Source organism: Anomaloglossus baeobatrachus, chromosome 5 (genome assembly GCF_048569485.1).
Source record: "Anomaloglossus baeobatrachus isolate aAnoBae1 chromosome 5, aAnoBae1.hap1, whole genome shotgun sequence".
Taxonomy (NCBI): Eukaryota; Metazoa; Chordata; class Amphibia; order Anura; family Aromobatidae; genus Anomaloglossus; species Anomaloglossus baeobatrachus.
The window spans coordinates 548732589-548760234 of NC_134357.1; the positions used below are offsets into that span (position 1 = coordinate 548732589).

At 47.7% G+C, this 27646-nt stretch overlaps 1 protein-coding gene across 1 annotated transcript in view; it reads left to right on the forward strand.

Annotated features, from left to right (window-relative positions):
- LOC142312963 (uncharacterized) overlaps positions 1-27646 on the forward strand; it is a 240666-nt gene that overhangs the window by 97527 nt on the left and 115493 nt on the right. Inside the window, 5 exon segments of the mRNA XM_075351951.1 lie at positions 11149-11227; positions 11357-11536; positions 11619-11742; positions 11826-11923; positions 17285-17375. Coding sequence (XP_075208066.1) covers positions 11149-11227; positions 11357-11536; positions 11619-11742; positions 11826-11923; positions 17285-17375 — 572 coding nt within the window.

The window sequence follows — 27646 nt, forward strand, 5'->3', positions numbered from 1 at the left end:
GCTGAAGAACCAACACTGACTATCCCTGACAACGCAACTATGGCCCTAAAACTGGCAGCACTTTTTGCAATTTAAAATTGCGTAGCAAAAATGGGCAGGTGTGTAGAATGCAGAGGTGGTGTACCTTGCTTGGCACCAGAGGAACACTAAGTTAGTATCCCAGACACTTTTAGTATGCCACTAAGTGTCAGCACTGTTTGCTATTAAAATTGCGTAGCAAAAATGGGCAGGTGTGTAGAATGCAGAGGTGGTGTACCTTGCTTGGCACCAGAGGAACACTAAGTTAGTATCCCAGACACTTTTAGTATGCCACTAAGTGTCAGCACTGTTTGCTATTAAAGTTGCGTAGCAAAAATGGGCAGGTGTGTAGAATGCACAGGTGCTGTAGGTAGCAGGACAGCAAAGGAAGCCTCAGTTTCTATCCCTGCCAATGAAAAAATGCAGCAAGGTTTTGCCTGAGCTGATGTAGCCAGACGCTGTTATCTAAAGCCCAGCACAGCGTTGGCACGGACCTGCCTAGCAAACAATGCCTATGAACGGCTGTAATGCAGCCCTGAAAAGGGCTGAAATTACAAGGTAGTCCCTAATCCCTAAAGCGCTGTGTAGATTGCACTGTATGTCTATAGCGCACACAGCAGCAGCGGGAGCGGTGACTGTCACCCACCCGCAGCAGAGAGATAATGGCGGCGACGGGGAAAATGGACGGATCTTATAGTGCAAAGAAATGTGACATACACAACCTATGACACATGCTCTTGCTTGCCTGACAAAAATCCACTTTGCTGTGTGTGTGTCTGTGATTGGCTGACAGCATGGCCCGCCCCACTGTACACGCGGTTAGGAGGAAAAAAAAAATGGCGATCGGCATTCTTTCACCACTCAGCAGCAGCACTGATCTAAACCCCATCCCCCCCGCACACTACACGCTGAATTTTGATAATATCATGATTCACAGTGACTCACACTATTACAGTAAAAAGCCAGCTAGTAACTAGCTACGCTTTTTGTTGATTGAACCGTTCTCGAACGTAACTCGAACTATCGAACTTTTACCAAATCGTTCGAGTTCGTCGAACGACTCGAGCACACCCCAAAATCACTTGAACATGAAATTGGCGAACTTCGAACATCGCTCATCTCTACTAGTCAGTGAATTGGAAACAGTCATTCACCGCTTGGCGTGTGGATAGTAGTTGAGCATTAATTAAAGAAGACCATGTAAGGAAGAAGTGTGTGGTGAGTTTTTCTTTTTAAGTAAGGACTCTATCCAGTCCACTTTAAAGAGGTATGCCACCTTCGTACTAATCAGACTAACAGTAGGGATTTCGTCCTGCAAAAAAAGATACTTTTACAGGTGGCCGCCACCCAGATGAATAAAGTGCAGCGCTGATGTGCAGGAAGTCTATCCAGCTGGTCTTGTGGAGGAATATTGAAAATAGCCCATTCAGGGGAGAGGGGAATAAAAGATCAAAGGTATTAGCAAGGTGTTGTGAGAGTACACGCCAGACCTCCCATAACTTCAACCAATCCCACAGACAGTGGAAAATATCAGCATGGGAATGCATGCATTTAGGGCAAGGGTAGTTACCAGGGGGGCACATCCTAGATTTAAATGCCGGGGAAATATATGCTTTATGAAAGTTCATGAGCGCCATGGTTTTGTAACTATCGTACGGTAACATGGACATAATACGTAGCATGGCCTGCAAGAGGTCTGGACAATTATTTAACTGAGGCACCCATTTTCCCAGGCCTGGCGAAGAGTTCGACCATTGGATAGAAATCTTGAGAAGATTATATATGAGACTCAGAGAATAAGTCCCCATATGGGCTTTAATGGACATTAAATTTAAAGGGTGCTCTCTAACGTCTTCTGGGATAACCCTTAACAGAGTCTACATAATGTATGATCTGAACATAAGTAAAATTATCACCCGCCTGGATTGGATAATTAAGGGCAATGTCCTCTAAGGTAAGGGGGCGTTGTTTACCCGACAGCAAGTTACAAACTAATCGACAACCATTATTCCCAAGTACACAATAGACAAGAGGTGGCCTACCCTACAAAAAGTAGGTATTGCCCCGAAAAGGAAGAAGAACTGAGCTGTGAGGGTTGAGTCCACCAAGACTTGCAAAGCGCCAACCTAAAACAACTGACCATAGTAAGGAGTTCTCTTTAACCTCTATGGAGACATCAACTGGTCGCAGATGCAGCAAAGCAGGGAGACTAAAGGGTCCACACATAGGGGAATTAGTAAAGCAAGTGAAAGCACTGATCCAATCCAGAGAATGTCAAAAGATGGCTGCAATACTGTAAAGGCGTACATTCGGGAGATTAAGGCCACCTAAAAATAAAGTTTGTTGCAACTTAAAATTACTAATTCTGGAACCCCATTCTGAACCCCAAATAAATTGGTGGAAGACCTTCGGTGGATTAATTTTACGTAGAAATTGGTAGCCGTCCTCCTGAGAGTCCAGGGAAGAGCCATAAAGATCTGCATAGAAATCACAGAAAATCATGCAGATTTGGGTCGGGTCACGGAAGATAGAACCATCAGGCATTTTAATATTAGGGACTTTAGTAGCCATCCTAAATGGCTTTATTAATGATGCAAGAAGCCGACCTGGTCTATTACCCCAGCGAAAATATTGGTTGCGTTGATGGGCCAATTGATTGTTTTCCTGTTCGTGTAATAGGGTATTTAGGTCCTGCTTAGCTGCAAGGTATGCCTCTTTAGAGGAGGAAGTATTACATACTTTCAAGTCCTTGTATGATTGAGTGAGCCGTTCCAAGAGAGGCTGCAAGGAGGACAACAGTTTCTTTTTCTTCTGGGAAACATAAGAAATAATATGTTCCCTGAGCATCGTCTTCGCAGTGACCCAAGAACACATACCTGGGGCCTAGCAGGCCTGCTAGGTTACTTGTTTTCTATGGTAGATTCTATGGTTGCACGTTCTAGGGTTAAATTAATATCATCAAGATGTTTTAGGTTGTCCCCCATGAAAGTCTCACACAAACTGGTCAGATAGCACTTGAAATCATTAGAGGTGTAAGGATAAGAGGGAAAGCGCCAACGATAAGATACAGTTTTCCAAGTAGGAAGTTCTAAAGTAAGCAAAACCGGTGAGTGATCCGAGATGACAGAAGGGAGAATATCGACTGCTTTCAGGGAAGAAAGGAGAGGAGCAGAGGTCAACCAGTAATCAATATGAGCATGGATGTCATGCACTCTAGAATAAAAGGTGTACTCCCTCTATGGGGGGTGGCAAGATCTCCAAGCATCAACTAGGTCGAGCCTATCCAGTAGTGTAGGAATCACCCCAGTGGAGGAATGAGACACAGGCATAGGCGTGGCTCTATCAAGAAATGAGTCATGAAGAGCATTCAAGTCTCCACCTAACAGTATATTAGTGGAATGCCAACCATGAACCACTTCCAGAAGTTTGGCAAAAAGGAGGAATTAGCGGTATTAGGAGCATAGACATTAATGAGGCATTATTACCGCTATTGAATAAGAGCCCTGACTAGTAAGTACCGTCCCGCCCAATCTCTCACCACCTACTGTATAGAGTAGTCTGGGGACTTATGAAACAAAGTGGGAACCCCACTCTTTTTCCGTATAAAGGAAGCCTCAATACACTCTGAATGATAGAGGACAAGGAGAGACAAGAGTGTTTCAGAAAAAAGATAAATACAGCTTTATTAATATCAAGTATTAAAATAGTATCATACAAGGTGCAAAAATGTGACATACAATAAAAGCTGCAAACATATGATGACAGGTAAGGAGTGATGGACAGAACCTGAACCAGTGCTGGAAATACAATCAACTCAGTACTCCCAAGGTAGCCTCCTAACTATTGGAACAGCCAAATGGCAGAACAGTAAATCCCAGTGGGAGGGGGAAAGAGAGAGCAGAGAGGTCTATATTTACCAGTCAAACGTAGCACTGGAACGAGCAGGCGGTGGAAAGGGAAACCCCCAGGACATCCGACGTACGTTTCGCTACGTTATGTTTGCTTAATCATGGATGGTGCAGTGGTATACCGACAGGGTCCTTTTATGGGCATATACGCGGTCACATGACCGGCATTCCCGACCAATGTGTTCTTTAGGTGCGGTGCATGCGTGGCTGCATAGCCCATCACACACGCCCACCGCCAGCGTCAAGATCCACGTGGGCGTCTGGTCACCCCAGCAACCAGGACGCACACGCAGGCCCATAAGGCGCCGCAGCGGAGGCAGGAGGAAGCGACCAAGCCAGGCATGCGCACATCCAACACAGAATGGTCGCACATTCACAGAAAAGGTAAATAGGTAGTTACCATTAATACAATAATAAAACAGAGACGTGACGGTTGCAGAGTAATATACAATCTAGAATACTGTGGACACATGTTCACATGGGAGAGATCCTTTATAGTACATCCATATGGGTGATCCACTCCCATGAAAGTCAATAGGTCGAGAACGGGAAAGAGATGGCAAATTTCCAAATCCATAGAGATAAAGGGCACTGCCGGATGAGAAGATAAATAAATAAATAAACAGAAAAAATACACTGACTAAAAAACAATTAAAAACAAGGGGTATTTCCAGAATATAAACACATATGTAGACATGAATGTGCACAAAAAGTAAATGTGCACGTCCATGTGTACCCGCCAATATAGGAAATGATGGCATGGAGAATTTATAAAAAGGAGGAAAAACTCAAATTTTCATTCAAGCCTTTAGGGCTCAGGGTGTCAAGCGTCACTATCCACCTAACTTCCCTCTGGGCCAACACTTTCTCCGCCCACGTGGATCTTGACGCTGGCGGTGGGCGTGTGTGATGGGTGATGCAGCCACGCATGCGCCGCACCTAAAGAACACATTGGTCGGGAATGCCGGTCATGTGACCGCGTATATGCCCATAAAAGGGCCCTGTCGGTATACCACTGCACCATCCATGATTAAGCAAACATAACGTAGCGAAACGTATGTCGGATGTCCTGGGGGTTTCCCTTTCCACCACCTGCTCGTTCCAGTGCTACATTTGACTGGTAAATATAGACCTCTCTGCTCTCTCTCCCCCCCCTCCCACTGGGATTTACTGTTCTGTCATTTGGCTGTTCCAATAGTTAGGAGGCTACCTTGGGAGTACTGAGTTGATTGTATTTCCAGCACTGGTTCAGGTTCTGTCCATCACTCCTTACCTGTCATCATATGTTTGCAGCTTTTATTGTATGTCACATTTTTGCACCTTGTATGATACTGGTTTTAATACTTGATATTAATAAAACTGTATTTATCTTTTTTCTGAAACACTCTTTTCTCTCCTTGTCTTCAAATCTATGGAGTAGGTAGTGAGCCTCTGCTCTCATGGTACTGCAGGGCCACTGTCACATTGCACAATATGTCATAAGCCTTTTGTTGTATTAAACACTCTGAATAATGTATATTACGGAGTGCTGGGTGGCCTCTGTGAAGCCAATGAGTTTCCTGCAGAAATGCAATATGAGGGCGCAAGCGAGTAATATGGTCTAATACTTTCCTACGCTTCACTGGAGAGTTTAGGCCAGCAACATTCCAGGATAATAGTTTAAGGGAGTCTACATTAATGTGAGAAACTATGTTATGGGTAGTAGCCATATAAACTATCCCGCATTAAGGCAAAGGAGCAGAGATAGGACAAACAAACCATATGGGTGAGGGCTTGTCCCAGGGAGCAAACCCCACCACCTAAATCAATCAAGAAGACCAAGTATGTGCCCAAGGAAGAGGAACCCACCCCTCACCCCAATCCACTAAAGAACAAGAAAACAGCATACAAACATAAATGCAAAACATCAAAACATAATATCCCGACCAGTAGTAACCCCTATAAAGGAAACATTTGCAGGATAAGAACAAAAAGATGCATAACCAGTAACCAATCACAGATACAAAATAGTGCCCCTGTAGTAAGACCACACTGGAATTCAAGTCCGATTACATAAAGTCACACAGATGTATGAATATAAGCCACAGTCAAGTAACAGGAGAAGATACCCGGGGGAAGAGCTCTCCATAACTTCCAAGGCCTTGTCAGGATCATCAAAGAACACCGGTTTTCCATGGAGCACCATCCGAAGACGAGCAGGGTACAGGAGGGACAAACTGATATCCCTATCATGTAGCAACTTGCAGACAGATGAAAAGTAACGTCGCTTTGTCGCCACTGAAGCAGAAAAGTCCTGGAACAGGAGAAGAGAATGACCTTCATACTGCAGTGAGGATACGGCACGGAACGTCCGAAGCAACTGCATTTTGTCCTGGTAGTTGAGCAGTTTAAAGATGACAGGACGTGGGTGAGCCGATGAGCCAGAACGTTCGGGCCCCACTCTATGAACTCTTTCCACCACCATGTAAGCAGGAAGCTCAGGTAGATTGAGTGCTCGCAGTAGCCAAGAAGAGGTGAGATGATGAAGGTCCTTCACCGACTCAGGGACGCCAATGATCCGCATTTATTGCGACGACTTTGATTTTCCAAGTCATTGATTTTTCCAAAAAGCCGCTCCACCTTTTGAGCATTTTTCTCCAATTGAGCAGAATAAGACTGTAGGCTGTCCTCCAAGTCAGAGATCTGCTGCTCAGCCTCCGAAATTTTGTTGGTGTGGTTGGTCAGCTGAGACGTGATTAGCTCCAACGAAAATTGAAATGTCTGAAGTCTAGTATCAATCACAGGCATGAGCATCGCTGTTATAGATGTGGCAATGGATTGCAGAGATGCCTCCGACATGACGATGTTAGAGTCTGTTGCTTTAGGAGGAGATATGGAAACTTGAGCCCTAATTTTAATACATTTGGAGCTGGCAGGGTTCACGTCTTCCATGAAGGTAAAGAACAACCGTAAAAGCATATAATCACTAGGTATGCACGTATAAAGGGGGTCCCATGGTCGGGACTCAGTAAGGAAGGCCTACATAGCCAGGCTAGAGAGTTGAGGAATCAGGAACAGCCGAGTGAAATTTGATCCAGAATACAAAATATATGAGAGACGGAGTTGACAGTAGAGGTAAAGTCCAGGCAACAGATGAGTAGAGAAATATCCTAAATTGGGCCGGGGTCAACAGCAATACGGAGGGCGAGCCCAGATGTAGTGGGGCTTTAACGTTATATATCCAAGAAAGTACGTTCAGGCGCCACTATAAAAAGCAGTAATCACTGCCCAGCGTTGACTTCCGGAGGTAGCACAACTAAAAAGTTAACATTTAGGCTATGTGTCCACGGTAGAATCTTGCTGCGGATTTTTCTGCATGAAAATCCGCGACTTTCGCGGCAAATCCGCACCTTTTTTTTACCGCAATTTACCGCGGAATTGCCGCGGATGTTGATGCGGATTTTTTTTTTCCCCCCATTCTATAGCCAAAATCCGGATCAAAATCCGCAACAATAATTGACATGCTGCAGATTTTTCCGGATCAAAATCCGTGGCAAATCCGCCGCGGAAAAATCCGCAGCATGGACACAGCATTTCCAAAATGCCATTGAAATGGCTTGGAAGTGCCGCTGCTGCAGATTTTCGGAAAATCCGCAGCTTTTCCGCGAGAAATCCGCGGCAAAATCCGCGCATTTTCCGCAGCGTGGACACATAGCCTAATAGTATGTTAGGTGCCAGCAAACAGCATTCAAAGCAAAGTGATCAGAGGACTGCAGAGTGCTATGTTCAGTATAAGAATATGGCAAGCCAGAGTCTATTCACGGCTGTGCATAGAAGGAAGAGGGGATCCCCACAAAACAGAGGCAGCCCCCAGAGAAAGCTTACCCACTGGAGAAGGAGTCAGATGGAGCTCTGATGTCTGACAGTAACACAGCAGGCAGAGGTGGAGCACAGCTCTGGATGCAGGCACAGGAAAGGCCCCGACTTCAGATGGTGCAAGTAGGCCGCATTGATAAAAAGCATAGAGGGGTATATAATACCTTTGGACCACTGATTTTACACTACATTTACATACCTACTCATGCCCCACATCAAATTCATGTCACTCCAGCCTGGCCCAAATGGGTTCTGGGCATCAAAACAGGCATCATGTGGGGCATCACTAGGTATGTAAATGTAGTGTGAGATATCAGTGACCCAAAGCCATTTAACCCCTTATAACACCTGTTACTTATTCAAATCTGTGAAAATTGGGTTTCTGCCCACTTTGATGCCAGTTCTAATGCCCAGAACCCATTTGGTCCAGGCCGGAGTGACATAAATTGGATGTGGGGCATCATTAGGTATGTAATTGTAGTGTGAGATCAGTGGCCCAAAGCCATTTAACCCCTTCAATAACTTACCTCCGTGTATGCCCATTTTGGATGCCCATTTTTGTGCCAGTGTTAGTAATTGTTTTAGGTGTTTTTAAGTGTATTCACAACAGAGCACATGACTGTGGTATTATAGTCAGGGGATGTTTTATTTTTGTTGAGAAACCTGTAATCTATATATATAATTGCCTTATTCTGTCTGTCTGTCTGTCTTGCTCCAAAATTGTGTCCTTACGGTGACACAAAGCTGATTGGCCGCTGGGCTCGCCATGGCCCCGGCCCCCGCACGGATTGGCCGCTCGCCACGGCTCCGCCCCCCACGGATTGGTCGCTCGCCTCGGCCTGGCCCCGCCCTCCGCATGGATTGGCCACTCACCCCGGCCCTCCGCACGCATCGCCAGACATAACCTTGTGATGCTGGGATCTTGATGGAGCCGGTGAACGCTGGTAACCATTATACACATCGGGTAACTAAGGTCCCTTAGTTACCCGATGTGTATCATAGTTACCAGTGTACACCGGCTCCGTCAGGATCCCAGCAGCGCCAGACATAACCTTGCGATGCTGGGATCTTGACGGAGCCGGTGAACTCTGGTAACCATTATACACATCGGGTAACTAAGGTCCCTTAGTTACCCGATGTGTATCATAGTTACCAGCGTACACCGGCTCCCGGTACACATGTGCAGGGAGCCGGCATTATACTCCTCTCCCCCCAGGACTACTCCTCCTATTATAGTCCTCCTATTATACTCCTCTCTGAGTATAATAGGAGAACTATTATAGCATGGGGGATGGAGCATGATGGGGTGCGCAGCATGGGGGGTGCGCAGCATGGGGAGTGCGCAGCATGGGGGATGGAGCACGATGGGGAGTGCGCAGCATGGGGGATGGAGCACGATGGGGGGTGCGCAGCATCGGGGATGGAGCCTGATGGGGAATGCGCAGCATAGGGGATGGAGCACGATGGGGGGTGGGCAGCATGGGGGATGGAGCACGATGGGGGGTGCGCAGCATGGGGGATGGGGCACGATGGGGGGTGCACACCTCCCCCCAACACACACACACACACAACACACCACACACACACTGGGAACCACAAACACCGCCATACACAGACACACACAGACAACGCCGCACACACACACACAACACCCAACACACAAACACCGCGGCATACATAAATATACGCACATACCGCACAACACACACATTGCACAAAACATACCTCCCCCCAAAACACACCACACCCACACAAACCGCGCAACACACACACACACAACGCTACAGACACACAGCGCTCGACAAACAACGCAACACACGCAACACACATACAACACCGCTCTCACCCCCCGCCACACCCAGACAACACCCAGAACATGTACAGACCCTACACAAACACTTGGTAACTACACACAACAACATCTATATATATATATATATATATATATATAACAAAAATCATACATGAACTACACAATACGTAAATTCTAGAATACCCGATGCGTAGAATCGGGCCACCTTCTAGTAGTCAAATAAGAAACCAACTTCAGAATCTTTACAGCAGAGTCCTGCATACACTGAGGAGCTGATCATGTGACCCCTGACTCCTCCCCTCCATGTGACATCATCACAGGTCCTGTAAGCACAGAGCAGCCATATATCTAGTGTGCGGCTCTGCAGGAGGAGGTATGTGGAGATTCCCCATTACTGGGGCAGGGGGCATTAACCCCTTCAGCTCTGAGACGTTCTTGGGGTTTTTCTCTCGCTGAATTCTAAGAATCGTGAGGTTTTTGTTCCTTTTCCTCTGATAGATACAGACGCCCCAACTATGAGAGGTCGGAAGTGAAGAAACCCGTCTGCCCTCAGTCCTCGTCCCCTTTCTGCCCTCAGTCCTCGGCCCCTTTCTGTCCTCAGTCCTCGGCCCCTTCTCTGTCCTCAGTCCTCAGCCCCTTCTCTGTCCTCAGTCCTCGGCCCCTTCTCTGTCCTCAGTCCTCGTCCCCTTCTCTGTCCTCAGTCCTCGTCCCCTTCTCTGTCCTCAGTCCTCGGCCCCTTCTCTGTCCTCAGTCCTCGGCCCCTTCTCTGTCCTCAGTCCTCGGCCCCTTCTCTGTCCTCAGTCCTCGGCCCCTTCCCTGCCCGCAATCCTCGGCCCCTTCCCTGCCCGCAATCCTCGGCCCCTTCCCTGCCCGCAATCCTCGGCCCCTTCCCTGCCCGCAATCCTCGGCCCCTTCCCTGCCCGCAATCCTCGGCCCCTTCCCTGCCCGCAATCCTCGGCCCCTTTCTGCCCTCGGTCCTCGGCCCCTTTCTGCCCTCAGTCCTCGGCCCCTTTCGGTCCTTGGCCCCTTTCTGCCCTCAGTTCTCGACCCCTTTCTGCCCTCGGTCCTGGGCCCCTTTCCACCCTCAGTGCTCAGCCCCTATCCGCCTTCGGTTCTGGGCCCCTATCCACCCTCGGTCCTCGGCCACTATCGGTCCTCGGCCCCTTTCTGCCTCCACACATTGTAATGTTATAGTTGGAGCAGCCGGAACTTGTTCATTCCCATGGAAGATTCTCTATAAGATTTTTTGTGAGACAAAAGACAATTTGTCAAGCACATCTGTAAGGCCGAGTTCACATGTAGCGTAAATGATGCATTTTTTATGCATTATACAATCTTCTCAGATTTTTGCATTTTTACTACATTTATTTGTGGTTTTTTTCTGGTGTTTTATGTTTTTGGGGCAGATTTGATACAGCATTCTTATTTAATACATGTTTTGTAATATACAAAATCAAACACATTTTTGGGAGGAAAGGTGCGTCTTATAATCCATAAAATACGGTAGATGTCTTATATATATACACACATAAATATATAAATTTATTTTTCAAGGATGAATATAGACAAAGACAAGATGGCGGAGAGGATATTACACCTCACCCTAGAGATCCTCTTCCGGCTTACTGGAGAGGTGAGAGATTCTGATGACGTCACATTACATCATTCTTATCTATGGGAATAACAGATGGACAGAACTGGAGAGGTGAGGACTCTGGAAATGTCTGTAGTGAGATTTATTACTGTGTCTCTCCATAACCAGGATTACACAGTAGTGAAGAAGACCTCTAGTGAGCGCTGTCAGTACCCTGTGTCTGAGGGATGGGGAAGACGCCTGAGCCCAATCACGGGGCTTCCACCTCACCCCCCGATACATGAGGACATCAATGACCAGAAGATCCTAGAACTCACCTACAAGATGATTGAGCTGCTGACTGGAGAGGTGACACTGCTGGGAATGCTGGGACATTATACATTAACGCTATTAAGGAATCGGGGGGTGACGGTATCATTGTATGTGTCAGGTTCCTATAAGGTGTCAGGACGTCACCGTCTATTTCTCCATGGAGGAGTGGGAGTATTTAGAAGGACACAAAGAGCTGTACAAGGACGTCATGATGGAGGTTCCCCAGTCCCTCACATCACCAGGTAATAGACAGCACTAAATACACACAGCCTATAATTATCTGTATGTAAGGAATGAATTCAGTCCCTGTATGTGTCTCCTCCAGTTCTATCCAGTAAGAGGACAACACCAGAGAGATGTCCCCGTCCTCTTCTTCCACAGGACTGTAAACAAGAAGATCCCGATGTTCCTCAGGATCATCAGGTAAATGGAGAGAAGGTGTCATGAAATCTCCTATGATGTGTAGACGGCTGTGAAGGTCTTGTGCTCAGTCTTGTTTTATCCACCAGTATTATTGTGGCGCCCCTGACCTGGTCAGGCACCACTGAGTACTGCACCCATGCTGGGGACAGTACAATACAGGTAATCCAGAAGGCTGACCGAGGTGTGACTACACAGGCGCATAGTGATCAGGTCTCACACATGTACCTTTGAGAGGACCCCTGGGGATCCCAGGAGGGGGCAAAGCCTTCACCTCCACTGGAGTAGTGGAGGGGGCCAAAAGCCTCCATCTCCACTCAAGGGGTGTGGTAAGAGAGTCTGGTTGCTAGGTGGCGTAGGCAGGCACAAGAGGGAGAAGGAGTTGGAGTCTGAAGCAGAGTGGGGAGGAGTGAGGAGCATGGAAGAGGAGCTCTGACAGGAGCAGCAGTGCAGGACCCTCAAGTGAGCCGGTTCAGTGTGCAGTTCAGGGGAGAGCAGGAGCAGACCCCTGGGGCTGTTGCAGTCTGACAGCGTCCGCGCAGTGGCTACCGACGGGGGAGAACGGTCACCTAGTGGTGCTACCCGAAATCCATCTTCAGCTAAAGAGAGAGCAACGGAGTGGGAAGTAAGGAGACTGCTAGGGAGAACCAGGCCCAAACGGGCGGCAGATCCCGGTGCGGGGATAGATCCAACTTTCCTTGCTAAACCTGCCGGTGTGGGGCCCTCAAAGCCCACACCACAACACTACAGAGTCCGCAGCCACGTAGCCACAGTTAGGGCCCATAGTTCACAGGAGGCAAGCAGCCGGAGTGTCCTGGTCCAGGCTACAAGCAAACGGGCCAAAACGAAGGGGAGAGAGGCACCAGCAACTTCCCTGGGTGACCCCCATAGGGACTAAAAGTCGGGGTTACCCCAAACCACCAAGGGCTAAGGAAGGCGAGTCGGTAGTCACCCTCATCAGTCAGCCTGAAGGACACCTGGTTCCAGCCTGGTTCATCCCAGCTACGCCCGGGTTACTCACTCTGCCACCTTCTGTGAGTAAAACCCCTGAAAGACATTTCGCTTGTGTGGAGTTATTCTGCGCCTTGTGGTTCTACACACCTACACAGGGCCCTGGGGCTTGCCTCACTCTCAGGCGGCTATTACAACCGACTGCACCCACCATCAGCCCCAGGCATCCCTTAATCTGCAGTGGCGGTCCCCACTGACCGCAATTCTGAGAGTGGCGTCACGACAAATAGAAGATTTCCTACTGGTGACAGGATCCAGCTGCGTGGAGTCCCTGAAGGTAATGCATCGACACTGCATCAGCGGGGCTTCACATCTGGCGTCACGAACAGGATAAGGACTAGACCTGTTCAGACAGGTGACCATGTGCCTGGGCGGTCCGCTTGAAAAATTGGAAGCGCCGCCATATTGCCACCATGAAAAGCGCGCTGAAAAACAACAGCAGCCCGCGCTGGAAGAAGTTACCGCCCACGAAGAGGTGTGGCTACCCAGAGATCCCCTGCAGAGTCCTGACCTCGCCAGTGATGAGAGCGGAGGCGTTCAGAGACGTCGGGACAGAAAGGAAGCCACAAGTCTGTTGTTGGAGGAGAGAGACGCAGAGGAAATGGCGTCTGAACACAGAGACCCCGAACCAGGCTCCGCTGTCTGGTGGTGTCGGGAGCTTGCCGAGTTCTGCGATCAACTGGAAGCCAGGATCGGAAGGCAGATCAGAGACGGACGTATGGAGTTCCTGGGGATGACCGCGGCGGTTCAGGCCTACGAGGAGAGGGCCACGCGACGAGTGCCAGACCGAGCGGCGACGACTCAGACCCCGATGCTGCTACCGATGGGTGAGTCCAGTGTTGCCCCTGCCAGCACGAGTGCCCCGACCCCTGCTGCCACGCCCGCAGTCCCTGAAGAGGCGCCCGGCGCGGCGACGCCGAACCAGGCCGCAGCCACGCGAGGTGCGGCCCGCCAGGCCCAGGCCGCCGCAGCGATGCCCTGCCCGGCCCGCAAAGAACCGGCTGCCACCGCGACCCTCATCCGCGCCGCAGGTGTGACGCTGACCCAGGCCGCCGCCATGCTAGGCCCGGCCCGCCGAGACCCCACCGCAGCAGCAACGCTCGTCCGCGCCGCAAGTGAGGTGCTGAACCAGGCCGCAGCCACGTCCGGTGCGGCCCGCCAAGCCCAGATCGCTGCAGCGACGCCCAGCCCAGCCTGCACGGATCCCATCGCAGCTGCGACGCCAATCCAGGCCGCGGCAGCGACGCCAATCCAGGCCGCCGCCATGCCAGGCGCGGCCCGCCAAGACCAGGCCGCCGCCACGCCAGGCGCGGCCCATCAAGATAAGATTGCATCACCATTTACCCCGGCCTGCAAGGCCAGAGCAGACACCGCTCCCCAGTCCAAGGAAGTCCCTGCTAGGCAGTCTACGCTGGGGGAGGACCCCGAATACCAGAAGCTGAAGGCTGACCTAGAGGCCCAATTCCCACAAGAGTTGGTGGACCAGTATCTGCTTCCTCCGCACACCCCCAAGAGGATTCCGGCAACCCCTGCAGCAACCACGCCAAAGAGTCCTCCGCCTGGGCCTGCTGACGAACACTCATCCCCAGCGCTGCCACCAAAGGAGTGCTCAGAAGAACTAAGGGGGAGAGGAGGCCAGGAAGCTGAGGAGCTGACCCCGGAGCCACTAGCGGTGGATCCATGCCCAGAGCCGGAGATGTTGCCATATTCCCGCTGGGATGAAGAAGACCCGATACCGTCTGCTGAAGAAGATCTGCCCAAAAGCCTCACCTGGGAGTTTGTAAGCTGTACTCTGCAGAATCCAGCCCGCAAGACACGGCGTCGTAGCAGAACACAGTTTTCCCCAGCACCACAGTCTCCAGAGCAGAAAGATGAAATAACGGCCAGAGACTTGAAGGAGAAACGGTTCCTGAGAAGGTCCAAAGCCCAGGTCAGAGGACCCCTTTGTCGAGGAGTAGTAGAAGATTTCAGCCTAAAATCAGGATACGGCTTCATAGTAGCACCTGGTATGAAGGAAGGCATTTTTGTCAACAGAAGAGACGTTAGAGCTCATTTGCCCAGAGGACATCCTGGAAGGAACCTAAGAATGGGAGATTCAGTGCAATTTACAATGCATCAAGGAGAAAGAGGCTGGTATGCACTCGATGTGACACCATGTCCTAAAGAAAAAGCAACAGACACAGAAGAAGAAAGGAAAGACAGAGATAGAGAAAGAACAGATAAAGAACCCACTGATGAGACTACCACAGACGAAGAAAGAGGTCAAGGAAGCAACAGGTGCCGCAGCCCTACAGGCCCAAGCCCTGGTGAGGAGGAATCTGTTTGAAGCAAAGTAAAGTACAGAAGTTACCAGTTTGACAAGTTTGAAGTTTTTGCAACGTTTCCAAGTTTAAGTATGTGCCCACATAAACTAATGTGAGAAATAAACCTTAAGGCTATGAACTGGCTATAGCCACAAACTCTCGCAGTGTAAATAGTTACACCAGAGGGTACCACCACCAGAGCCAGCCTGTTTAGGGGCCTGGCTCGTCTGCAACCAGGGAGCACGTCCGTTTATGGGGCCTTGGCTCACCTGCAACCAGAGAGCATGCCTGTTTATGGGGCCTGGCTCTCCACCACAAAGAGGGTACCTGGTCAGCACCAACTGTGGAGGCCGCCTCTACATCCTGCCAGAAGAGGCTGAAGGCGCGGCTCCACCATGCCAGGTATACCCTGAAACCACCAGCCCATGAAAGCCGCCTCTACATCCTGCCAGAAGCGGCTGAAGGCGCGGCCAACGGGAGAGGCAGATTGGAGGAAAGGTCTGGGGAAGTGGATGGCCCAGACCTGGTTACCAAAAGGACCGGTGACCTGCCTCCTGAGAGGGTTCTGGGTGGGTTAACGGACTTGTGGGTGGAGGGTGGTGATGTATGGTACCTGGTGATCTTAAAATGTTTTACCATGTTTTACTGTTTTATGCATTTTAAAATGTTGTCTTGCAGCCCGAGGACGTGCTGGTGATAACTAAGGGGGAATGTGGCGCCCCTGACCTGTTCAGGCACCACTGAGTACTGCACCCATGCTGGGGACAGTACAATACAGGTAATCCAGAAGGCTGACCGAGGTGTGACTACACAGGCGCATAGTGATCAGGTCTCACACATGTACCTTTGAGAGGACCCCTGGGGATCCCAGGAGGGGGCAAAGCCTTCACCTCCACTGGAATAGTGGAGGGGGCCAAAAGCCTCCATCTCCACTCAAGGGGTGTGGTAAGAGAGTCTGGTTGCTAGGTGGCGTAGGCAGGCACAAGAGGGAGAAGGAGTTGGAGTCTGAAGCAGAGTGGGGAGGAGTGAGGAGCATGGAAGAGGAGCTCTGACAGGAGCAGCAGTGCAGGACCCTCAAGTGAGCCGGTTCAGTGTGCAGTTCAGGGGAGAGCAGGAGCAGACCCCTGGGGCTGTTGCAGTCTGACAGCGTCCGCGCAGTGGCTACCGACGGGGGAGAACGGTCACCTAGTGGTGCTACCCGAAATCCATCTTCAGCTAAAGAGAGAGCAACGGAGTGGGAAGTAAGGAGACTGCTAGGGAGAACCAGGCCCAAACGGGCGGCAGATCCCGGTGCGGGGATAGATCCAACTTTCCTTGCTAAACCTGCCGGTGTGGGGCCCTCAAATCCCACACCACAACACTACAGAGTCCGCAGCCACGTAGCCACAGTTAGGGCCCATAGTTCACAGGAGGCAAGCAGCCGGAGTGTCCTGGTCCAGGCTACAAGCAAACGGGCCAAAACGAAGGGGAGAGAGGCACCAGCAACTTCCCTGGGTGACCCCCATAGGGACTAAAAGTCGGGGTTACCCCAAACCACCAAGGGCTAAGGAAGGCGAGTCGGTAGTCACCCTCATCAGTCAGCCTGAAGGACACCTGGTTCCAGCCTGGTTCATCCCAGCTACGCCCGGGTTACTCACTCTGCCACCTTCTGTGAGTAAAACCCCTGAAAGACATTTCGCTTGTGTGGAGTTATTCTGCGCCTTGTGGTTCTACACACCTACACAGGGCCCTGGGGCTTGCCTCACTCTCAGGAGGCTATTACAACCGACTGCACCCACCATCAGCCCCAGGCATCCCTTAATCTGCAGTGGCGGTCCCCACTGACCGCAATTCTGAGAGTGGCGTCACGACAAATAGAAGATTTCCTACCGGTGACAGGATCCAGCTGCGTGGAGTCCCTGAAGGTAATGCATCGACACTGCATCAGTTGGGCTTCACATCATATGTTTTATACTTGTGTAATGATGAGAGCGGTGGAGATGGCAGGATTAGAGCTGATCATAGATGTGACTTCTCCATCTGTCTGTGACTTTTACAATATTTGTTTCAGGGTGAAGATCTGCCCCATATTAATACTACAGAGACATATGTGAGGGGTGATGAGCGGAGTAAAGAGGAGATTCCTACAGATAACCGCCCAGGTGAGTAGTAACCACTAAATGCAGAGAAGATGAAGATTCTTCCCAGTCATCCACTGTAGCTGCTTTCTCTGTTCTGTAGTGCGTCCATATATTTTGCTGCTAGACCACAACAGTCTCTTCCACCTGGAATTGTTCAAATTATTTTGGCCGGTGAAAGTCCTTGTTCTATAGAGCTTACAAAATGGAGGATTTACCTACCCCCTGGAAATAGAAGATGCTGACCCTTACCTGCCCCAAATTTGTAAATCAAAAAGCCAAATGGCAGTGTATGTAGAACGTGCTGACAAGTTAGAAAGTCAGGTAAAGAAAAATATTATAGTTCAGTGAAACAAAGAATTGACTACCAGGGTTTAGCTTTCATAGTTGGGTGGCCAGAGGAAAGCTGCTCCAGATCCGAAAATCAAACATGCTCAGAGGGGCACACTTCAAAAAAGGCAGATATCCAGCAAGTAATCCACAAAAGAAGAAAAAGTGGCTCCACTCCAAGGTCCATAAAAAGGATTTATTGGTATAAAAAAAGTAGTGGCAGAGCTGGGTGCGAGCTCCCCCAGGACTATGGCCATTTCGTGCTAACCATGCCCTATTACGGGTCCGCAACTGACTGCTGTCTTACCATGGTCTTCAATCCGCAGATCCTCCACATAGCCCGATATGCAAACCAACGGCGTCATCTCTTTTTCCACCAAATAGACCCTAATAACCCCTTCACGACCGCGGGCAGTAAAGTTACGTCCTATTTTTACGTGACTTAACGACCAGGGACGTAACTTTACTGCCTAAATTTCATTTGATTGCCATGGCCATAGCAACGGCTTTCAAATGATGTCCCCTGCTGTTTCTTACAGTAGGGGACCTTTGCTTGACCCCAGGTTGTGATTGACTGTTCAAATCTGAAACGCCAACCACATCGTTCGCACTGGTTTCGGCTAAAACAATGCTTGAATCAGTGCGATCCTGTGAGATCCTGCTGTGAGGTGCTGCAGCAGATCATAGCTGGAGCTCAAACATGGCGCCCCCCCCCCCCCACCCCCTGTAGCGCTGATTGGAGCGATCGTGCTTTGACGCGCAATCGCTCCAATCAGCGTGCAGTGGTCTGATCTGGAGGTGACCGCCCTCCCCAGGCCTGTGTTGATCTGGGAAGCACTCCCACAGCATGTCTGCGGCGTGCACTGGCTGGTACTTGTAGTACCACGCCGCTGCTGTCCGGTCGCCGCTCCTGCTCCATGTGAGTATTGCGCGCTCCCCCCGATGGTCCCTGCGCGCTCCCGTGATCGCCCCTGTGATCACCCCTGCGCACTCCCATGTTCCCCCGCCACGATCTGCTCCCCCCCCTTCCTCTCGCAATCTCTATTCTCTATTCTGCTCCTATGCTTCTGCCTCTGCTTCTCCGGTCTCCCCCTCCCCATCTGCTCTCCCTCTCCGATGTCCCCTACCTGCCTCCACCAGGTCGTCCGAGGTCTTCACTCACCCGAACACATCTGCCTCCATCGCTGGGTCATTCCTGGGTCCTTCCTGGATCTTCTGATGAGCTGTCCAACTTCATGCCTGCTGCTCTCCTGTAAGAAGCTGTCCACTTTCTGCCTTCTATTCCTCCTGCAGTTCCTCTGGTCAGTGATCCTCCTGCAAATCTTCTGGGTACGGTGAGTATAATTATTTTTTTTTTTTTTATCCTCCTGTCCGATTTTTACACCTCATCCATCCGTTTTTGTTTTTTTTTTTTTTTTTTGTCCGTATCTTGCGTCGTTTTTTTGCATCTTATCTGTGTGTGCGTCCTGCAGCGGCCGAGGGCTGATCAGGGATGCACATAGCGGATCGGCATGACTTTTTTTTTTTTTTTTTTTTCCCGTATCCCCAACGCTTTTTGTATCTCATCCGACTGTGCGTCCTGCAGCGGCCGATCAGTGAAGCGCGGCATCTGTGCGTTTCAAAAGTCAAATGGCGCTCCTTTTCTTCCAAGCCCTGCTGTGCGCCCAAACAATTGATCTCCACCCCATATGAGGTATCTGCGTACTTAGGAAAATTTGCACAATACGTTTTATGGTGCAGTTTTTCCTGATACCGTTGTAAAAAGCAAAAAAGCTACCTGGTTGAAGCAAAAATTTTGTGGTAAAAAAAATAAAATAATAATTTTCACGGTTCAACATTATCAACTTCTGTGGAGCCCCTGGGGGTACAAGAGGCTCACCAAACATCTAGATAAATTCCTTGAGGGGCCTAATTCCAAAATGGGGTCATTTGTGGGGGAGCTCCACTGTTTAGGCACCATAGGGGGTCTCCAAACGTGACATGGCGTCCGCTAATGATTCCAACCAATTTTGCTGTGAAATGGTGCTCCTTCTCTTCTGAGCCCCGCCGTGCGCCCAAACAAATACTTTCTACCACATATGAGATATCTGCGTACTAAGGAAAAATTGCACAATACGTTTTATGGTGCATTTTTTCCTGATACCCTTGTGAAAAAAAGCTACCTGGTTCAAGTAACAGTTTTGTGGTTAAAAATAAAAATAAAATGTATTCATGGCTCAACATTATCAACTTCTGTGGAGCCCCTTGGGGCTCACTAAACATCTAGATAAATTCCTTGAGGGGTCTAGTTTCCAAAATGGGGTCACTTGTGGGGGAGCTCCATTGTTTAGGCACCTTAGGGTGTCTCCAAATGCAACATCACGTCAGCTAATGATTCCAACTAATTTTGCTGTCAAATGGTGCTCCTTCCCTTCTGAGCCCCGATATGCGCCCAAACAATTACTTTCCACCACATATGAGGTATCTGCGTATTCAGGAGAAATTGCACAATACGTTTTATGGTGCATTTTTTTTTCTGATACCCTTGTGAAAAAAAAACTACTTAGTTGAAGCAACAGTTTTGTGGTAAAAAAAAATTTTTTCTTTTCACGGCTCAATGTTATAAACTTCTGTGAAGCCCCCAGGGGTTCAAAGTGCTCAGCAAACATCTAGAAAAATTATTTGAGGGCTCTAGTTTCCAAAATGGGGTCACTTGTGGAGGAGCTCCATTGTTTAGGCACCTCAAGGGGTCTCCAAACCCGACATGGCGTTCGCTAATGAGTGCAGCTAAGGAGGCGGGAAAGTTTCGTCCACACTCTGCATTATATCCTACTATATAGTTGATAGATAAAGTATCTGGTAAGATCAAACAGATGAGACAGGTAACCGGGTTCACTAGATATACCCCCATATGGGACAACCCCAACATTCCGGAATTTTTATCCCTTAAAGTATTTGGGCAATGGAGGAGAATTGGTATCTGGTACCTCTCCCAAGTTACATAGTTACATAGTTACATAGTTACATAGTTACTTAGGTTGAAAAAAGACCTAGGTCCATCTAGTTCAACCTTCCTCCACCAGTTCTACATTTAGTCACTAAGTCATTTATAACCAACAATGTTTTGTGTACTGAGGAAATCATCCAGCCCTTTTTTAAAAGCTGTTATAGTATCTGCCATTACTACCTCTTGTGGTAGGGCATTCCACAGTCTGACCGCTCTAACTGTAAAGAACCCTTTCCTATTTAGGTGTCGGAATCGCTTTTCTTCCACTCGCAGTGAGTGCCCCCTGGTCCTTAGTATTGTTTTCGGAAGAAATAAGTTATGTGCCAGTCCTTTATATTGACCACACATGTATTTATACATATAAATGAGATCTCCTCTGAGACGTCTTTTTTCTAAGCTAAACATATCTAACTTTTTCAATCTGCCATCATATGGGAGGCCTTCCATTCCTTGTAATAGTCTAGTTGCCCGCCTTTGATGGATGGAAACATATTTAAGACTTTTGAAGTACTGCTAAAAGACTTCCCACTGGGACATAGTATGTTTTATAAATACCTGCAGCTACGTCACGCATTTGAATCGCAGAACAGAATAACACCAATTGTTATACAATAAGATAGTGTAATTAATATATTACGGACGCAGAGAGGGACGGCAGGATGTATATCGATGGTCTTCGGGGGACTTCTGTCCATGTCGGTTGGGAGGCAACAAATTGGGGCATATGCAAGGTGGGTGGAAGATTTGGGAGAAATTGGGGAGGAGAAATGGGAGTCTATTTTGCAATATGTCATCAAAATATCTCTGAGCGAGGCAAAACGGCTATCGCAATTATATGTTATATACAGAGTATATAGAACCCCCGTGTGGATGAAGAAAGTGGGAGTGAGAACGGATTCCAAATGTCCAAAATGTACTGTGGAAGAAGCAGAGATCATGCACGTGTTGTGGGAATGCCAGTGTTTACAAGGGTTTTGGGTCACATTGTTAAATTTAATTCAATCAGTGATGCAAGTGGACCTACCCAGAAACCCGTTGGTGTGTGTGCTAGGCTATGTGGATGAAGTGGGGAACCCGCTGGTGTGTGTGCTGGGCTATGTGGATGAAGTGGGGAACCCGCTGGTGTGTGTGCTGGGCTATGTGGATGAAGTGGGGGCGGATGAACAAGAGAAACTGGTCGTGGCACGATTGTTGTATGCAGCAAGGAAACTAATTGCCTTGTATTGGCTATCTGAAAAAGCACCGACACGTAAGGAATTTGTTGAAAAAGTGAATTATATTATTTATATGGAGAAAAATGTTTATATTAAAAGGGGAAGGAAAACTCAATATGAGAAGATCTGGAGCAAGTGGCTGGACTTTCCAGGATTAGCGTCATTTGATCTACTGAAAGATAGGATATTTAGACTATTGGTAGGAAAGGAAAGATCGCAGTGGCTGAGAAATAAGGAGGGTAGGTCATTATGTGAATAAAGAGGGATGTAGAGAGTGGAGGGGTGAGACTGTCGACTGGAAGAGGGTGGGGGGAGGGAGGGGAGGGGGAATGTGTGAGGACTACCCTCACAATTTGTTATGTTTATGAAAGTTTTAAAATGCAATAAAAATTTATCTGATTTAAAAAAAAAAAATGAGTGCAGCTAATTTTGCGTTCAAAAATTCAAATGGCGCTCCTTCCCTTCCCAAGCAATTGATTTTTACCACATATGGGGTATCGTCGTATCGTCGTACTCAGGAAAAAAATGTACTATAAATTGTATGGTGCATTTTCTCTTTTCTCCCCTGTGAAAATGCAAACTTTTATGGCTAAATTAACATTTTTGTGTTAAAACGTAAAATTTTCATTTTTTTTTTCCTTCTACATTGCTTTAGTTCCTATGAAACACCTGAAGGGTTAATAAACTTCTTGGATGTGGTTTTGAGCAGTGTGAGGGGTACAGTTTTTAGAATGGGGTCACTTTTGGGTATTTTCTGTCACCTAGGCCTTTCAGTCACCTCAATTCTGATTTGGTCCCTAAAAAAATGACTGTAAATTTTGTTGGAAAAATGAGAAATTGCTGATGAACTTTACCCCTTCTAACTTCCTAACGAAAAAAAAAGTTTCAAAAATTGCGCTGATGTAAAGTAGACATATGGGAAATTTTATTTAGTATCTATTTTGTGTGACATAATTCTCGGATTTATGGCCATAAATTTTCAAAGTTTGAAAATTGCGAAATTTTCAACATTTTTGCAAAATTTCCAAATTTTTCACAAATAAACGCAAAAAATATCAGCCTAAATTTACCACTATCATGAAGTACAATATGTCATGAAAAAACAGTGTCAGAATCGCCGGGATCCGTTGAAGTGTTCTAGAGGTATAATCTGTCAAAGTGACACTAGTCAGAATTGCAAAAAAATAGCCCGGTCATTAGGATGTTCTAGTGGCCGGGGGTGAAGGGGTTAATAAAGCCTGTTACTTTTTTCCAAAATCTTTCTAGATTTGGGCAGAACCACAGCACGTGTAACAACCCAGCATTATTAATTTTGCACCTGTTGCAAATAGGGGTGGGTCGTGCACCAGTTTCATGTAGAAGCTATGGAGTACAGTACTTAGAATGAATGAGGTACAGCTGAGATAATCTATGCGGCTCACTCAAGGAGAACTCCGGCACCCTTTCCAATATATCATCCCACTGATTGACCTCAATGGGGCCTAGCTCATTTTCCCATTTTGTTTTAGAATTTACCGTTAACCCACTCAATGCTAAATGCAACACATCACTATATAACGATGATATCAGGCCCCTTGACCCTCTGGATTGGGCTATCCTGTGAATAATTAGATTCTGGGAAATCCCTTCCTTGAAGGGAATCCACTCCACTTGAAGTGCATGTTTCAACTGCAGATATTTATAAAATTCATTATGAGAGAGCGCAAAATCTGTCTGCAATTGAGCAAATTCCTTCAGTCGACCCTCCGCCATTATATGAGAGAACTTGTCTATCCCCTTCTGCTTCCAGGTGTGAAAACTCATCAGACCATGCAAATATGGGAGCCATGTCATCTCCCACAGTGAAGTACACTGTGATACCCCATAAATTCCCTTTTAAAGCTCTCACCTTCCACCAGATTTTATGTATTAGGATCACTGTAGGGAGATCATCAGTCAAAGAAATAGTCTTACACGCTTCAAATACCGTATACAGGTCAGTTGACTTAAAGTAATTCTGGAGTAGCAGACAGTGGACCTCCTCCCCCCCCCCCTCCCCCTCCAGATCATACCATCCCCTGATGTGTTGTAACTGAGCTGCCATAAAATAGACCCATGGATTCAGGACCGCCAGCCCACTGGATCTCTTGTCTCTTTGCAGAGGCTCCAACTGTATTCTAGGCGCCCTTTTACTCCAGATCAGTTCTTGAAACAGGCCGTTAACCTTATGAAAATACCTTTGCGGTATGCATACAGGAGAACTATGAAGAACACACAGGAGCTGCAGCATCCAAATCATTTTTATCAAATTTGCGCACCCCACTACTGACAACGGCAACTTAACCCAAGCATTCAATAAATCTTGGAACTTTTTAATAACAAACTTTCATATTCTGCTATATTTTTGGTGATATTAATCCCTAAGTACTTAATCTGCGTCACTACATCAAGACCCGCACTTGTGTATGTTAAAGCATCAGTATTATCCACTGGAAGCAAAGCCGATTTATGCCAATTAATAAATAGTCCGGAAATGCCCCAAACTCACCAATCTCGTCCATTGTTATTTTAAGACTAGAGGAAGCATTAGCCAAGTACAGTAGCGTATCATCAGCATTCAGGCTACCTTTTCCTCCACACCCAACTCCCCCCCCCCCCCCTCCCTCCCCGAATAATCGCTGCCAAAGGTTCTACTGCCAATGCAAAGAGTAATGGGGAAAGGGAGCAGCCCTGCCTCGTGACTTTTTAATGTAAATCCCGGAGATAATCTCCCATTTACTCTAACCTTGGCCCTACTATAAAGCAGCATAACCCAGGAGATAAAAGTTGCCCCCAGACCTGCCTTGTCCAACACTGCCCATAAATATTCCCACTCGACTGAATTAAAAGCCTTGGCAGCAACCAAAGAGCATATCACCTTCTCTTCCGCATTATCCACTGGAAGATGGAGATTAAGATATAATCTACCACTAGGGGGAGTCAGCACACAGTGTGTGTAATGAGATCCACCACACTGTAGAAACAGAGCTGTCTGTATATAACCCCTAGAGGGAGCCCAGGCACACTGCGTCCTAGGCAACTGAATGGTTGTTAAAAGGAGTTGTACTAGCCGGGTCAGAGCCAACAGAGGGAGCACAGTACAAGGGAGGAGGCAGAATCCGGGTCCGCCCAAGCCAGAGGTCGGTAACAGGGAGAGCAAGCCGAAGGAGGGGGCACAGGGATGAGACAAAGAGCAGGAGAGTGGCACGGAAGGTAAGACAAAAACGTAGGAGCTGGGAGACAGGGAGGTCAGACAGAACAGACGTCAGGGAGGTCAGGAAGGGACGGGTTTGGTAATGGACAGAATCTAGGGCACTTACAGGAACCAGACAAGTAAGCTGCAGAGCAGATTTATAACTGGCAGCATGGTGATGGAGGGGACGTCTTGAAATAGTGGTGAGCTCCTGGGAACGAGGCATAGAAGGAAAAGCTGATCCCATTAAAAAATACAGACAACATGATCAGGTGACTGATACAGCTCTGCCACAGCAGAGTGCAACGGTATCGTGATACTATGGATGTTTATCGCTGTAGATCTGGCAGGTGTTAAAGCCGGGAGTCTCTATTCAACTCAGGTAGCAGAGTACAGTTGGATTGGCAGCCGTATCGTGGAGACAGTTCGGCAAGAAAGACACATACAGCTCTTAGGATAGGAGTGTCACCCTTTTTATTGTAATAGAGGGTTTATATAGATTTTCTAAAGTACATATAAATAAATGTTGAATAAGAGATTACACAATAAGCTGGGTTTTTGTTTTTTTTTTTTTACAAATTACATGTTTCCAGAGTAATTCATCAATTTTGACATGTTTGTAGAACATCTTGCAATTCGACTAGAATGGACATTCTTTGGGTCAATTTGACCTTGATATTCGTAATATTCCAGGAAAAATAAGGGAGTAAAAAGAATGTAATCAAAACCCTGCCAAGGAAACATTTGAAAAGAACACAAGTTAACCCATAGGTCAACACATGTTGTTTATGAGAATAGGATATAATAAACTTTAACTGACCGAAAATAGAGAATATATAGAGACAAAGTGGCTGAACTAACAAAAAGGTGTGTTCTTTAACACAGGCATGAACTCCGGCTGATCCCTATGTATAATGTTACTAATCAAATTGTTTAGTCTTAATATTTTAATATCAGTAGACAACAAGGAGATGGGCCTACATGAATCTGGGAGAAGAGGATCCTTGCCAGGTTTAACAATCACCACTATCACCGCCTCCTGCATAGATTGGGGCAAGAACCCCACCTCCAGTGCTTTCTGAAATGTAGTCAGCAACTGAGGAAGCAACACATCCCCGAATTTTTTATAAATTTCCGATGTCAATCCGTCCAGCCCCGGCAACTTATTGTTAGCCATATATGTCATTTAACAAGATATGAATACATTTGCTCTCTAGATGGCACGAGTCTAGAACCATAAAGCCCCTCATAGAATTCTGCAAATACTTTTAAAATGTCTTGCGGCTGATTAAGTATATTGCCTAATTTATTTCTAATGGCCCCTCTGGATGACGACCTCAAATGTGCACATGCAATCAATGCCATGTAGGTGACCAGCTTTTTCCCCCCTCCTCAAAAAAGCGTTGTCTAGAGAATAAGAGCTTACTTTTAGTCCTCTCTATTACATAAGCATCCTATGCAGCCAGTGCACCTTTCCATTCCTCCAATCCTCCCTGGACCCAGACCAGATAAAATGTTGCTCTGTGAGCCTCACCTTTTCCTGTAGAAAACACTCGAACTGACGCGTTTTGGCCTTAGACCGGCTAATTGCCTGTATTAGTATTCCCCTTTAAAAAAGCCTTCATAGACTCCCAGACGATGGTCTGCGAGGCCGAACCAGCATTATCTTTAAAATAAAATTTAATAGTGTATTGCAAATATAAAAATGGCTATTTTTGAGTTTATACATTGTTAAACTATAACATATTGTTGATTCAGACAGACAAAGTGTACATGGTTACAAAATCTTGTGTATCCTTAAAGGCCCAGTCACACACAACGACTTACCAGCGATCCCGAAAACGATGCGACCTGATAGGGATCGCAGGTAAGTCGCTGGGAGGTCGCAGGTGAGATGTCACACAGTCAGATCTTACCAGCAATGCAGGAACAATACAGGTCGCAGTAGCGACCTGTATAACGATCTCAGCAGTCACTGTGACCCTGTCACACAGTGTCAAACACAGCGATGTGTCCTGCCCAGCAGGACGTCGCCTTTGAAGAAAATGACCTGGACCATTCAGCAACGACTAGCGATCTCACAGCAGGGGCCTGATCACTGGTAAGTGTCACACATAACGAGATCGCTAACGGGATCGCTACTGCGTCACAGAAACCGTGACTCAGCTGCGATCTCGCTAGCGATCTCGTTATGTGTGACAGTACCTTTAAGGGTTTCTGTGTGTTTGTATATACACAGACAATACATCTCTAGTAATAGAAACTTGTGAATTAGGGGTGCTTCACACACAGCGAGCTCGCTGCCGAGATCGCTGCTGAGTCACGCTTTTTGTGACGCAGCAGTGACCTCATTAGCGATCTCGCTGTGTGTGACAATGAGCAGCGATCTGGCCCCTGCTGCGAGATCGCTGCTCGTTACACACAGCCCTGGTTCGTTTTCTTCAAAGGCGCTCTCCCGCTGTGACACACAGATCGCTGTGTGTGACAGCAAGAGAGCGACAAATGAAGCGAGCAGGGAGCAGGAGCCGGCGTCTGACAGCTGAGGTAAGCTGTA